The sequence below is a fragment of the Perognathus longimembris genome, chromosome 1 (assembly GCF_023159225.1).
Source record: "Perognathus longimembris pacificus isolate PPM17 chromosome 1, ASM2315922v1, whole genome shotgun sequence".
In the NCBI taxonomy this organism is placed as follows: domain Eukaryota; kingdom Metazoa; phylum Chordata; class Mammalia; order Rodentia; family Heteromyidae; genus Perognathus; species Perognathus longimembris.
In genome coordinates, this window is record NC_063161.1 from 153,845,654 (window position 1) to 153,859,943 (window position 14,290).

The 14,290-nt window shown below is 39.6% G+C and overlaps 1 protein-coding gene across 5 annotated transcripts in view; it reads right to left on the reverse strand.

Annotated features, from left to right (window-relative positions):
- Nr6a1 (nuclear receptor subfamily 6 group A member 1) overlaps positions 1 to 14,290 on the reverse strand; it is a 165,418-nt gene that overhangs the window by 36,801 nt on the left and 114,327 nt on the right. The window contains exon 1 of one of the 5 annotated variants that reach the window (XM_048342489.1): positions 6,106 to 7,142. The exons of the other annotated variants lie outside the window; for them this stretch is intronic. Within the exon in view, the coding sequence (XP_048198446.1) occupies positions 6,106 to 6,121 (16 nt within the window). The 5' untranslated portion in view covers positions 6,122 to 7,142. Of the gene's footprint in view, positions 1 to 6,105; positions 7,143 to 14,290 lie in introns of those variants that run through there. 5 annotated transcript variants of the gene reach the window in all.

A 14,290-nucleotide genomic window follows, 5' to 3' on the forward strand; every position in this document is an offset into this window, starting at 1 on the left:
AGCAAAGCAAATAAATAAATAAAAAATAAAGGTCTGGGCTGGAAATGTGGTTTAGTGGTAGAGTGCCTGCCTAGCATGCATGAAGCCATGGGTTTGATTCCTCAGTATCACATGAACAGAAAAAGCCATAAGTGGCACTGCGGCTCAAGTGGTAGAGTTCTAGGTGTGATCATAGCAAGCTCAGGGACAGTGCCTAGGCCCCAGGACTAACAAAAAATACAATAAAAATAAAGGTCTGCTAGACAGAGGCTGCTCATACCTATAATCCTAGCTAAGGATTGAAGTTCAAAGCAAGCATGGACAGGAAAGTCCGTAAGTGCCCCAAAGCTAAAAGTAGAGCTGTGGCTCAAGTGGTAGAGTGCTGTCCTTGATTGGGTTCAAACGCCAAGATCTTCGCCACCCCCACCCCTTCTGAGATCTGGGAAGTAACCTGAGGCGCTGAAAACATAATTCATATTAGGACAAGTATGTACATACCATCTGTTCATTCATAAATCTATGTATTAAACAGTAGTTTTAAGTTTTAATGAATCTTAGGATACCAAAGTATATAAAATAAAAATCCCTAACTTTGTGAAATTTATATTCCTGGTAGAAAGAAGGGGTTAGTATCTGCTTTTATCACTTAAATACAAAGGACTATTCCAGTGTCAAAACTTACTTATATACTGATATTTTACACCCAAGTAGTACAGACTTGTGGTAAAGAAGCACTGGTGCCTCTAGCCTATAATTCTAGCTACTGAGGCAGTTAAAAAAACAGCCTGCGCAGCAAAGTCTTCAAGACTCCATTTCTAAAATAGCCAACACAAAGCTGGATTGGAGGCATGGTAGTGATAATAATGTCTACTACTCTACTTTCTATTTCTCCACCACACTAAGTCACTGGTAAGAGTGTAGTGAGATTGTTTCCTAATTTATGCAGGTAGGTAACAAAGTGATTTTGAAAACAAGAACAGCATCACAATCAATCATTTTTTTTTTTTTGTTTTTTTTTTGTTTTTTTTGCCAGTCCTGGGCCTTGGACTCAGGGCCTGAGCACTGTCCCTGGCTTCTTCCCGCTCAAGGCTAGCACTCTGCCACTTGAGCCACAGCGCCGCTTCTGGCCGTTTTCTGTATATGTGGTGCTGGGGAATCGAACCTAGGGCCTCGTGTATCCGAGGCAGGCACTCTTGCCGCTAGGCTATATCCCCAGCCCACAATCAATCATTTTACAGTTAGTTTTGTCCCACTTTCCTTTGGCTATCTTTCCTGGAGAAAAACACATGGAAATGTATTTCATCCTGTTTAAGTGATTTCTTATTATTTCATTGTATACCTGTATTAGGGTTTCCCCCTCCTTCTCTTTTCTACATTAGTTTACTAATAAATCAGGCTCCTACAGATCAATCCTAGTTTTCCTGACTTCTCACTAATTTTACTATCATTCCTTTCTGATTACGTAACTTCTGTTATCTTAGAACTCATCTCTCCTCTCTCTTTTTCTTCCTATCAACCTTGTTGCTAGGGAAAAGGCTACAAAGTTTGCCAGAATCCACTAGTGTATTAGCACAGCAATGGGTCTAGGCAAAATCAGAGCAGCATGCCTCACTGGTTATACAGCATTTTCACAACTAAATTTCCAAAGGGCTCTTCCCTTTGGAAGGGCTCAACTGAACTGAGGTATTCCCGAGAACCTTTCTACTGGGGAGTGTAAACAGTACCAACCACAGCTGTAGTCAATAAATACTGGTTTCTCCTAATCTTCCTAAATTTTCCATTCTTTAAAATTCATTTCCTTTTCATGCATGCTCTCACCACTTCCCCAGAGGCCCTCCTATTTATCACAAAGAACTCCTATCACAGTTCTCTGATAGGTATTATTGTCCCTCACTGCATCTACAGGAGCATGTGGCTCTCAGAGGTCAAGTGACAACCAGAAGATAGGATGTTCCTTATCCAACACCAGGAAGCCTGTAGCAAGGGCAATACATGTAGTCAAATTTTTATGAGCAGTCTGAACAGCAGGGGATGGGTCTTTACCAGAGCAACAGAAGCAGGAACCATTTTTGGGTTTAATAGTTTAAAAATCCTATACGAGGGCTGGGAATATGGCTTAGAGGTAGAATGCTCGCCTTGCATGCATGAAGCTGAGTTTGATTCCTCAATACCACATAAACAGAAAAGGCCCAAAGTGGAGCTGTGTCTCAAGTAGTAGAGTGCTAACCTTGAGCAAAAAGGAAGCCAGGGACAGTGCTCAGGCCCTGAGTCCAAGCCCCAGGACTGGCAAAAGCAAAAACAACAAAAAACAAACAAACAAACAAAACAAATAAAAATCCTATATGAATTCTGATTGGTTCTACCGACAGGCCCTACCAGCCAGGTGACTGCTGACCCTCCAAGCTTCTCAACCCAATTAGTGTCCTGTTCTTGGTGTGAGCATCAAGACCCATAAGTTAGCAAAGACCTTTATGTTTCTCAAGTTTTCCAAAATAATGTAAAACAGTTTTGGGGAACACTCTACTCCATTCAACCTTAAAACATAGATAGATGCATTTTTCCCAATTACTGTGTTTTCATCAAGTTTGGGGGACATAACTTTTTATATAACTAAAAGATTTTTGAGATGTGCATATTTTTCAATTGCTTAAACTTACTGAGGCATGTGAAACAGAAAATTCTTGCAAAAGAATTTATTCTTTGACTTAAAAATTAAAACCTCAAAAGCAAGGGAAGAGCAAAAAAAAAAGAATGGTGAAAAATTGGGGGATGGGGGGGGAGACTTTGGCTTCCATACTAGTGCCTCTGATATGCTTTTGTTCTCCCACCTCATTGTATTATGGATGCTAAATCAAACATGATTGCAGTGATGTTTGTGTGTGAAAATGACAAAAGCAATGGCCCCAAATCCCAACCTCATCTTGAACCCTGAAGACTTTTATGGCCTTTCCTCCACTAGGCCCTCCCCCTAATACACATTAAAGACCACATTGTTCAAAAGGGTCATGGTAGGTTTCATACCCTATTTTAATACAATGTAAATGGTAACTAAATCTTGCAGATTTGTTAGTAATATTTGTATGCTTCTGGAAAAATGTCCATTAGAAGAACTGACCCTTTGGTTTAAATATAAATATAGATTTATAATGTATTAGAGGCAGAAACAACTAGTAGTGATTAAATCAGACTTTTAAAAATGACTTGCCAAGGAAAGCATTACGGATTAGAAATGGGGTAAAAATATTCAGATTAAATGTGAAATGTCTAAGATCTTCGCCTAAGTCCAAAACTGTCCAGAATATTTCAAGTCTGAACTTAAGAAGCCTAAGTTAAAACAGTTGCTAATTTCAAATATTGATCTTCCCTTCAATTATACATTCATTCTTAGAAGGTATAGAGTTGGGAAAAGAATTAGAGGCTGTTTATGATCCCACTTTCTCAACTCTTATCACCAGTTGTCAGCAATACTTTGCAGGTTTAGTGGAAGAGGCGGCAATGACTCTATTATTCTTTCCAACTGCCATAAATAATTTGCATCATAAAAGCACCTATTGAATTATTGCCTTGGCTCTCTGGAATGTGATACAGTAAAATAGGAAAGATACTATGAAAGGGGAACTTAAACAACAAAAATCTGGATTGAAGCAAAAGAACAGTAAATTAATAGTACTTTTAAAACCTCAATTCATGGGCAGAATTGCTCACTTTCCCCAACACCCTGCCATATATATGCATGCTATCACAGCTTCAGTGAATTAAAAAAACTGAGACCTATGATTTTTGTAGATTTCTTGGACTGCATGACTGGTTTAAATGATCTCAAAATAACACACTGAAAGCATCTGTTTAGCTCAGCTGAAGTTTCAAAAGCCAATACCAGCTGTTGGGGGAGGGATCTCACACATGTTACTCAAATCCTAACCAAATCTCTGGGCTTTTTCATTCCTTTAAAATGATGCCAATAGGGTAAAGCAGTGTTAGAATTAAAAAAGAAAGAAGGGAGAAATAAATGCAATAAGGAAGGAAAGATTTATTCAAAGCTTTGATGCATGTGATCAAGACTGAGATGATCACTCCCTCCAATTCAATACAGTATTAGCAGGAGGACAAAAGGCACTTAAAAATCAATCTGGAGTTATTTCTAGGCAAGGACTGACCAATCTTTGTAAGCTGAAAAACGAGAATATTTCCAAACATTGTAAAGGCACTCAAGTTATGTTTTGTCCTTTAAGGATCAACCTAATTTTCACAGGGAATTCATTTGGTGGCATTGTTTTGGTTTTAGGTGTCTGTCTTGCCAGGCAGGGGCCTTGCACAAGGGCTGCATCTATCTTGAAGTGCGCACAATGGCCTCTCCTGCGGTTCTCACTCTCTGTTATTGATCCTTACAGATGCTCCAAGGCCCTTCCCCCACCCTTCCCCAAATCCCAACCCCCCATTCTGAAAGATAGCTTAAGAAATAAGACTTCCTGCCTAGCGACTGGCAGGGCTGAAAGACCAGATTGTATGACTCCACAGATCAGGCCTGCCACAGTGAAAGCTTGAATAGAGTTAACCCTCTGTGAACTAAAACAAAACATTTGTGTGCCCAGCTGTGACAAAGGTTAATTTAAATAGACAAGGGCCCAATATCTAAAACTGGGCAATGCTTTTTTTTACAGTAACATTTTCACTGCCCTCTTTTGTAAGCAACTGATTTTGTGTTTTAAGCTTCCAAAGACCTCAGCTGGGAAAATTCATTTGCTTTCTAGATTTTGATAAGCAAGATTCATTTCCATTTTCAAACTTACTTCCTTTTTAATGAAAGTTCTTGTTTCACTGCTATAAAATACATTCTGCTATTGAACTAACAGAATTAGAGTTTTAACACAAACCTTTTCCTTCTTTCAGAGCTGGTATACCACATATTACAAAGAAGTCCAAATCCTTCAGAGCTGCCCATTTTAAACACATGTAAACCTCTGTTCTGGTATCCTTGAACATCTCTAAAACCATACAAAGTCTGGAAGAAAATCTTAAACTACTCCTTTATGGAAGATAGTATATCTAGAATAGTTTAATTTTTAAGTCTCTGTGCATATTGAGGGAAGGAGAAGAAGCTGTTCAAGATAAAAAAACAACAACGGGATCTTTGATGTAATTGACAATATCTACTATTTGGTTTCCAACTTGGTAATGTTGGCAGACAAGGAGGAGTCTGATTTCCCTGGTTTGTGCATCGCAGAGTGAGAATACAACTGCAAAGCTGCCTATGGCAGATGTTAAAAGCATGCATGCTACAGAGCTGGGAAGCTTTCCCAGTACAACTTTAGAGAGTTAATGCATGCCTAAAATTTTACCTATTGCTTCAAGAGTCAAGAATACTGTGGCTCTAAGGAATTAAACTGCAAACTCCTAAATTTTGTAATTTGGAAACACAGCAAACCTTTAACCCTTTAAAGGCTCACCTTTAAGCTGTTTCTACAGCTGTATGTTTTTTCCTTGGGCCAAATAACAGTTATGGGGTTTCTCACATAAGCAGATATCTAATTCAAATAAATAAGTTATCATGGTAACCAGTCACTGTTAATTATATATATCATAGAGAAAATTTACCCACTTTTAAATAGCTCACTTGAAAAGAAATTAGTAGTGGCTTAGTTTTATACCCCAAGCAAGAGGGCATCTAAGTTCCCCCAAAGAGGATGAGACTGCCTTATCAATGGCCTCATGACCCCAATTCTATCTGTAATTAACAGTACTATAAATAAGGCTTTAGCTGATGGTGAAATGGATTGAAGAATTTAACAAATCTGACAAGAGGCAAACAACAGTTTTTTAAAGTAAATTTTGGAATGTGAAGTTTAATTTTCCTTTTTTCCAAATCACTGTAAAATTTAAACTCACTCCCTCTTCCTGCTCTTTCTCTCAAACACATCAACTAAAGTCAATTCGCTAAATTTCCATTCTGTTCCAAAACACTTACAGCCAGTTACTATGCACACAAAAACCTAGTATCTGAATCCTGCCAAAATACAACAGTTTGTTGACCTGCCTTCCTTCTCTCTCAAGGCTATTTGATTTTAACCTTCAAAGAAAAATTCTTAACTGATGATTTGGGCCCTAGACTTTAATCAGATCCCTTACCTTCCCATGTCTCCATTTCGTGCTGCTCGGGGTCTGCTGAGAAGTTCTATTGCAGCCATGAAGAAACTGAGATTGCAAGACAAGTCCAGCCTGATGACCACCCTTCCGACACTTGGTCAATTTCTTTCTCTAAGCCACTACCGACAGTCATCCTCACAGGTCAGTTTACAAGCTGGTCATGTGATTACAAAGTTCAGGCTCTAAGGTCACAGCGTGCATGGAGTTCGTTTATTACCAAAGGTTATCTAAGTGGAACTGATAGACTTATTTTCTTTAGTTAATACTGCCTGGCATGCTTCTCTGAAAACTATGATGGGAACATTTAAGGGAAAATACTCTATAATCTTAAACTGAGATTTTAAAAATTAAAAGGAAACACATTAGAATTAAAGTTACAAGGAAGGTTTCCAGTACATGGGGCTTTTTTTTTTTCTTTCTGGAGTTATACTTCTATACTCTACTCTCTATATTCTAGGTTAGAAAATCTGAACTAAAACCTCTGACTCTGAAGAAAGACAAAGCAAAAAAGCATGTAAATATTTTTCTTTTGAGGGTAAGGGTAAGATTCCCTGCTTCTTGTCATTATAATAAACAATGACATGGTAAATTCTTGAGAAAATTGGGGGGGTATGAATTGTTTGCAGGGCTCCCTTTAGCTTTAGCCCTTTATTTCCATGCTCTGGTTCAACACACTTGTTTGAAAGAATGTGAAGAAAGGAAACTAAATCTACAAAATCCTTTCAGACATGGAAGGTTATAATTTTCATCCCTTGACCTCCCCCCCCCGGCGGTCAAAGGTCACAATCTTTAAAGTAAGCTTCTTGCCATACTCTTCTAAAATGCCTAAGATCTTAAGCAATCATCCTGTGATAGCCTCCACGATTGTGAATCATACCAGCAACACACAGCTGAGACACAAGACACGTGTGCAGCCACAGAACTGCAAAGGCAGGCAAATCTGAGCTCTATGCAAATGGTACATGACGTCAAGCTCTCCGCTATCCATTCAGATATCAGAATACACACAAGAAGAGGGGAAAAAAAAAAAACCCTATGTATTTAGCCCAGGCCCTGGATTCAATATCTAGCAACACCCCCCCCCCAAAAAAAATAAAAAGGTGAGGAGTAGAGGTGGGTTGGGAAGAAAGGTAGAAAGTGCATTTTTATAGTTTAAATTTTATTGTAAAGGGGATGTACAGAGGGACTGCAGTTATACGGGAGTAAGGTAATGAGTACATTTCTTTTTCAATAGTGTTACCTCCTTCCTTATTTTCACCCACTTTTCCCCCTCCACGCTGCCCCGCCCCCAAGTTGTAAAGTTCATTTCCAACACAGAGTCTTGTGAGTATCATTGCTGAACTGGTTTACCCTTTGTCTCATGGTTTCTATGACTCACCTTCCCCTCCCCAAATCAGATACACTTACATACAAGACAAAGGGTACAGAAACCACAAACAGCAACAAAAGGGAATACACCAAAGGAAAAAGAAAAAAAAAAAAAAAAAAAAAGAACTTGGGGGGGGGGGGGGCTGGGAATGTGGCTTAGTGGTAAAGTGCTTGCCTAGCATGCATGAAACCCTGGGTTCAATTCCTCAGCATAATATAAACAGAAAAAGCCGGGAGTGGTGCTGTGGCTCAAGTGGCAGAGTGCTAGCCTTGAGCAAAAAGAAGCCTGTGATAGTGCTCAGGCCCTGAGTTCAAGCCCCAGGACTGGCCAAAAAAAAAGAAAAAGAAATAACTTCAAACAATAAAAACATCTCATTCCGGGGTGGGATGTGGCTCAGTGGCAAGACAATTGCCTAGCAAGTGCAACATCCTGAGTTTGATCCCTAGTACCAAAAAAGAAAAGACAAAAAATACAGTTAAAAAAAAAACCAACACATCTCAATCCCACACATAAACACATGAGGAAATGTTCAACAGCTCCAACCATAAGAGAAATGCAAATCAAAACACTGAGATTCCAGCTTACCCCAGTTAGAATGGCTATTATCAAGAAAACTAATAATAACAGGTGCTGCTAGGGCTATGACCAAAAGGCAATGCTACTGCACTGTTGGTGGGAATGTAAACTTGCTCAGACACTCTAGAAAGCGGTATGGAGGTTCCTCAAAAGACTAAATATAGTTTCCCTATGACTCAACAATCCCACTCCTGGGCATTTACCCAAATGAACACAAACCAGCTTGAACTAAAGCCACCAGCACAACCATGTTCACTGCAGCATTATCCATATCTAAGATATAGAATCAACTCAGATACTTCTCAGTGGATGAATGGATCAAGAAAAAATATATATGCGCGCAATGGAACTCTATGCTTCCATTAGAAAGAATGGCACTGCCCCATTTGTAAAGAAATGGAAAGACTTAGAAAACATTATATTAAGTAAAGTAAGCCAGACCCAAAGAAACATTGGCTGCATGGTTTCCCTCATTTGTAATAACTAGACTATGTCTATAAATCTACAAGTTAATCCAATGGATAGTAAAAGACAAATTACACTTGGATATGATTAATTAAACAGCACTGTAAGCATTCACACAGTGAGAACAAAGGAGGATATTCTTAAAAGGATTACAGTGACTTAGCAGCTATTTGCATATGGCCATATGAAATGTTTTTTTAAAAAAAACTATGCAAGGTGTTTCATCTTAAGAAATCTCTCCTCTCTAGCTCAGCTTTGGGACTAGCTTATGCACCAGATATAAAGTATATCAGTGTTCCAGAAAAAAAGGAGACCCTTCTTGCTGTAGTAGTAGAATCTGTCACTTATCAGCTGTAAGTAAAGAGAAAATAACGCTACCATTGTTACTGGAAGGTTTATCTAATCAAGATCAAGCATTTGATCACCTCAAAGTAGGGCATAAAAAGAAAATGAACAATGATTCAAAACAGGAGAAAATAAGAGATATACAGAAAATGTTTTAAGTCGCTTCTTAACCTTGCAAATATTGAAACAAAAAATAAAAAGGGGGCTGGGAATATAGCCTAGTGGCAAGAGTGCTTGCCTCCTAAACATGAAGCCCTGGGTTCGATTCCCCAGCACCACATACATAGGAAACGGCCAGAAGTGGGCTGTGGCTCAAGTGGCAGAGTGTTAGCCTTGAGCAAAAAGGAAGCCAGGGACAGTGCTCAGGCCCTGAGTTCAAGGCCCAGGACTGGCAAAATAAATAAATAAATAGGCTTGAGATCTCCTCTGGGTCTCAGCTGTCAGGTACTATGGTAAGGGATGAGTTTAACTCAACTAAATAGAAATTATGAAATCAGTCAAATGGAGCCTTTACTACCTGAAACTACAAAGCGAATCTTCAAAGTACAGAAGACAAACTGGCGCAAATTATGGCTTCTACTCCTAGAATTTGAAAGAATTCATAGCTCAAGAAAAAAACCTCCAGGAATTATATAATAAAGATTCTAGAAACTGAGCTTTCTCATTCAATTCAGTTCTACAAATCCTCATTGAGTATACCTCCTATGAGGCAGGCACTATGCTGGCTATGGTACCGTAACTGAATATTCTGCCTTGCTCTCAAGGTGCTCATCATGTGCTGACCTCTTCAGCTTCACTTCCCACCAGTCCATACTAACTTACCCGAAACACAAGTGATAATATGATGTAACTAGTGCTGTGACAAAATTGGTAAGTATCGGAAACGAAGGTGAAGAAATCATTCGTTCAATTGGAATGTGGTGTCATTCTATGTGAGCTGAAACTTAAGAATTCCACAAAGAAGAAAAGTATTTCAAGACTGAGGAATAGGTAAGATACGGGAGATGTCCAATAATTTTGCTGACATTTCAAGCTTCCGTTCCCTAAGTATCCATCATTCCAGCCATATAGACCTACTAGTAGTACAAAAATGCTACACTATTCCATTTGCCTAAAAAGCTTTTCTGGCTACTTCCTTAGAGTTGCCCTTCTTGCTTTACTCATCTTTCTAAATTCAATTTAAATGTTACCTCCTCTGTAAAATAATCTACTCCACTATCCCAGTTCACAAACTGGAGTCAAATATTGCTCAAGTAGTAGCATGCAATCTGAGTTCAGGCTCTGGTACTTCTGTCTTCCACAAAAACCCCACTACATCCTAGCAGCAGCCTTTAGCAACCCAAGAGTCCTGTTGGGTTTAGCATTTATAGCTATTGATAGTATGTTAAAGCAACCGCGCTCTTAGTATGTATGTTATGTTGTATTGATGGAGGAGGAGAAAGGGAGACAGAAAAGGGAAAGAGGAGGATGAAGAAAAGAGAGGAGGAGGAAGAAGAGGAAAGAGGAGGAAAGAAGAAGGAAGAACAGCAGCAGCTATGTGAGAATCCATCTCATCTGCTGGGCTGTTTCTCACTAACCTTTCCTTGGGAGGACTTGAGGTGGCCCCCTAAGCACAGGGTTTACCTTACAGTAGTCAGCGACCCAGGACGTTATTCTATGGAGAGCAAAGGGTAAGAAATTCAAAAGAAAGCTAGATAGAGGCCAAACATCTTACTAGTTTGGAGATAACTATAATCGACACTTCAAAGAGGCTAATACCAAACTGAGGGGAGAGGTGCTTTTGATCCCAAAGAACTTTCCTCTTTCAATCTCAGGTTGGAGGGCTATTTTGAGATAGTATATCGCCTAGAAGTATTTTCTTCCTAATCCATTAACCTCATTGTAGCAAAAGAAAAGGCAGGTATAATTGGGTTTTAAACATGTCCTAGGCCCCACACTAAGAAACAGTATATTCTTCATTTCTCCAAATCTCATTTCTTTTACAAACCAAAAACCAAAGAGGAAGATCAGACCATTTTGGTTGAGAATGCAGGTGAAATACTTATCGTCTTACTAAGAAACCATGGATGGGAAGAATCTAGAAATAATTACTGTTTTCTTTACTCCCAGGCACAATGAGTCAGATTCTCCACAGCAATCTTTGTCCTGGAGCCACTAGTGAGACAAGACTGCTTGTTTGGGTATGGGGGTGGGAGGTGGTGTAATCACCATTCTCCTTTCTTTGCTCCAGAGTTAGACAAAAGAATTGGACAACTAGAGCAGGTCAACATTGAGCAATCCCTATTCTGTGCCAATGAGGGTGAGAGGTGGGACAAGATGAGTAAGATCCAGTCCTTGAGGAGCTCAAGCCAGTGGGAAAGACATATGTCTTAGAAGAAGAGCAAAATACTAATACATTCTGAGGGGAGGCTCTTGTCTTAACTGGGGTGGGGCAGATCAGCAACATTTTCAGTGTCTAAAATTTATTTGGGTATTTGGTGGATTAAGCGCAAAGTCTAGGGGACAGTTTTTGCAGAATTGTGATGCTATACTATTCAGCTCATAGAATTTCAGAGCCTTTTGCTTTTTGATAAGGTTTCTAAATAAACCTAATCAAGGAATTAAAACCAGATGTCAAGTAAGAAGGATTGTGACTTGAACCACTCTTCACCTCTGCCCCCCAGAGAGGTGCAGAGTGCTTTCCATATTCCTGGGAGCAGATCTTGACTTGGAACAAAAGGCAGAACTTCCGCAGACCCTCACAAGTGTCTGAGACCCTAGTCTCACTGTATAAGGACAAACCATGTGACAAGCAGTAAAAGAACCAATTCTAAACCAGAGGAAAGACCAAGTACTTTTGGGAAATACTTCCCTTGGACTTGTCCAAGCACTTCTTTGATAATGTTGCTTACACAGAAACTCAGCCATCTCTGTAGGACTTAAATGGCACTGCAGCCAAGGAGAATAGCGGGAAGACTGGCAGAGGGAGCTCACATCCTAATACTATGCAGAATAACCTCACAACGACAGCAGTTTGTAGGATTATTTTTAGCATCTTCTACCATACACATATTATATAAACTGGCACAACATCCTGGAAGACTGTTTGTGGCATTATTATTATTAAAACCAATCCCATTGTAGAAATGCTCATACCCTTTACTCCAGCAATTCCATTTGAGGAATATTTGTTTCTTACAGAAAAACTTGTGAAGATATTTACTGCAGTATTGTAAACAGCAATTTTTTTTTCCTTTGAGGTTTGAACTCGCCAAGTCCCATGCTACCTAGACAGGTACTCTGCCATTTGAGCCTCACCTCCAGCCCTTTTTTATTTTAGTTAATTTTCAGATAGGGTCTTTTCCATAGTCTTGGGCTGTGGTTCTTCTACATATGCCTTATGGTCTGCTGAGATGGGGTCTCACTAACTTTTTGCCTGGGCTGACCTTGAACTGATATCCTCTTAATTTCCTCCTCTTAAGTAGTTAGGATTACTGGCATATAAATTACTAAATAAATCTTTAAAACTCAAAACAAAATCTGTAATGATTAGGAAGGTTATCAAAAAAATCTAATAAGGTATGTAGATATTAAAGCAAATGCAGTATGTCTTTAATGTACTGGGATATAAAAAGTCTGTAATACATCAGTTTGATCCCTCTGATGAAAATACAAGTATACATAAAAATATACACATGGTCTTCTATACCTCTGGCCAAGGTTGAGTTTAGGAGCACCAGATTTGGTCTCCTTGACTGCAGAAGCTATGGAAATTGACAAAGTATACAAAGGAACAGTTTTGGGTACTAGACTTAGGAAATCAAAGGACAGTGATTACTCAGAGGAGAAACAAACAAGGTAAGCCTGCAATATCCCACCTAACTGCCTAGAGAGTATCCAGGTTGCAGCACAGGAAAGAAGAGTTGAGGACCTAGCTCTGCAAATCCAGGATGAAAGGACCCCTGGAGTTCACAGGGCAGTGGAACAGAGGCTGAGGGCTAGCTACACAGACAGAACATGACCAACATCTGCACTGGCTTTGCAAGTCTTAAGCTGTGGATTTGTCAGTGAGTGGATAAAGAGAAAGCCACACAAGTCTGGGGAAAGAATCACCATAAAAAATTAAAGATGCCAGGTACTGGTGGCTTATGCCTGTAATCCTAGCTAGTCTAGAAGCTGAGATCTAAGGATCACCACGTGAAGCCAACCCAGGCAGAAAAGTCTGAGACTCTAATCTCCAATTAACCACTAAAAAGCTAGAAGTGGGAGAGCACTAGCCTTGAGCAAAAGTACGTCAGGGACAGCATGCAGGCCCTGAGTTCAAGCCCCAGGACTGGCGCAGAGTATGTGGGGCTCACTTAAAGCCAAGAATATGAATCAATTTCTCTCTCTCTCTGTCTTTGTCTCTCTGTATGTGTGTGTGTGTGTTGTGGTGGTGGTGGTGGTGGTGGTGGTAGTGACTTAATCCAGGGCCAAACTCATGCAAGGCAAATGCTACTCTGCAAAGTAACACAGCACCCCCCCCCAAAAAAAATCTGTTTTTATTCCTACCAGCCAAAATGGAAAACTTTTTATTATGTTCATTTCCTGAAAACCTTCATCCAGTTTACTTCCTGAAAACTTTGATTAGCAATCATGTATTTCCCAACATCTGTCCCACAGGTATTCTCCTGAGAGCACAGGGTTTATCAGTTAGCTGCTTGACAAAGTCAATCCAAATGATAAAATCTTAGAAGACAGGTGGTAATGGTTGGTTGTGGATGAAAGATGGACAGACAAGCAGGAGCCAGATGAAGCAAGACTAATAGGTGGGGAGAGCAGGTCCTAGAAAGAAACTTTGCCTTAGGCTCATTACGACATAGACAAAACCCAACATCTAAGCAAAAATCCCTTTAAAAATGAGCTTAACACAGAAGTACCATAACCCTTCCTCAACAAATTGGCTATCACACTGAAAATTTTCCTTTCTTAGGGCCTCTACAAGTCTGCCCGGAGCAGACCTTCCCAATCACCATGTGTTCTTTGCAAGAGCCACTCAAGTGCATCAAGGAAACTTTAGGGCTGTAACATGTCTCTTTACAATTGTACTTGCCCTTTTTGTCCTAATGATGGAACTGGTTTTGGCATGGTGTTTACTCAGAAGCTGGAAAGCTTGGATCCTTTATTACCTAACATCAAGACATCTGAGCTGAATGTGACATAAAAAGAAGTCGTGAACCTTTCACGTTAGACACTAAAATCTGCATACAATGCAGTTCCATCATTGTAATGATCTAATTTTATTTTGTCAGTACTGAGTACTCAAGAGTGTGTGCTTGCTGCGAGGCAGGTACTCTACTTGAGCCACTCCACTAAGATCTTAACTTAAAAAGAATATTAATTTTTTTAAAAATGGGCTGGGGCTGGTGGCTCATGTCTATATCATCCTAGCTA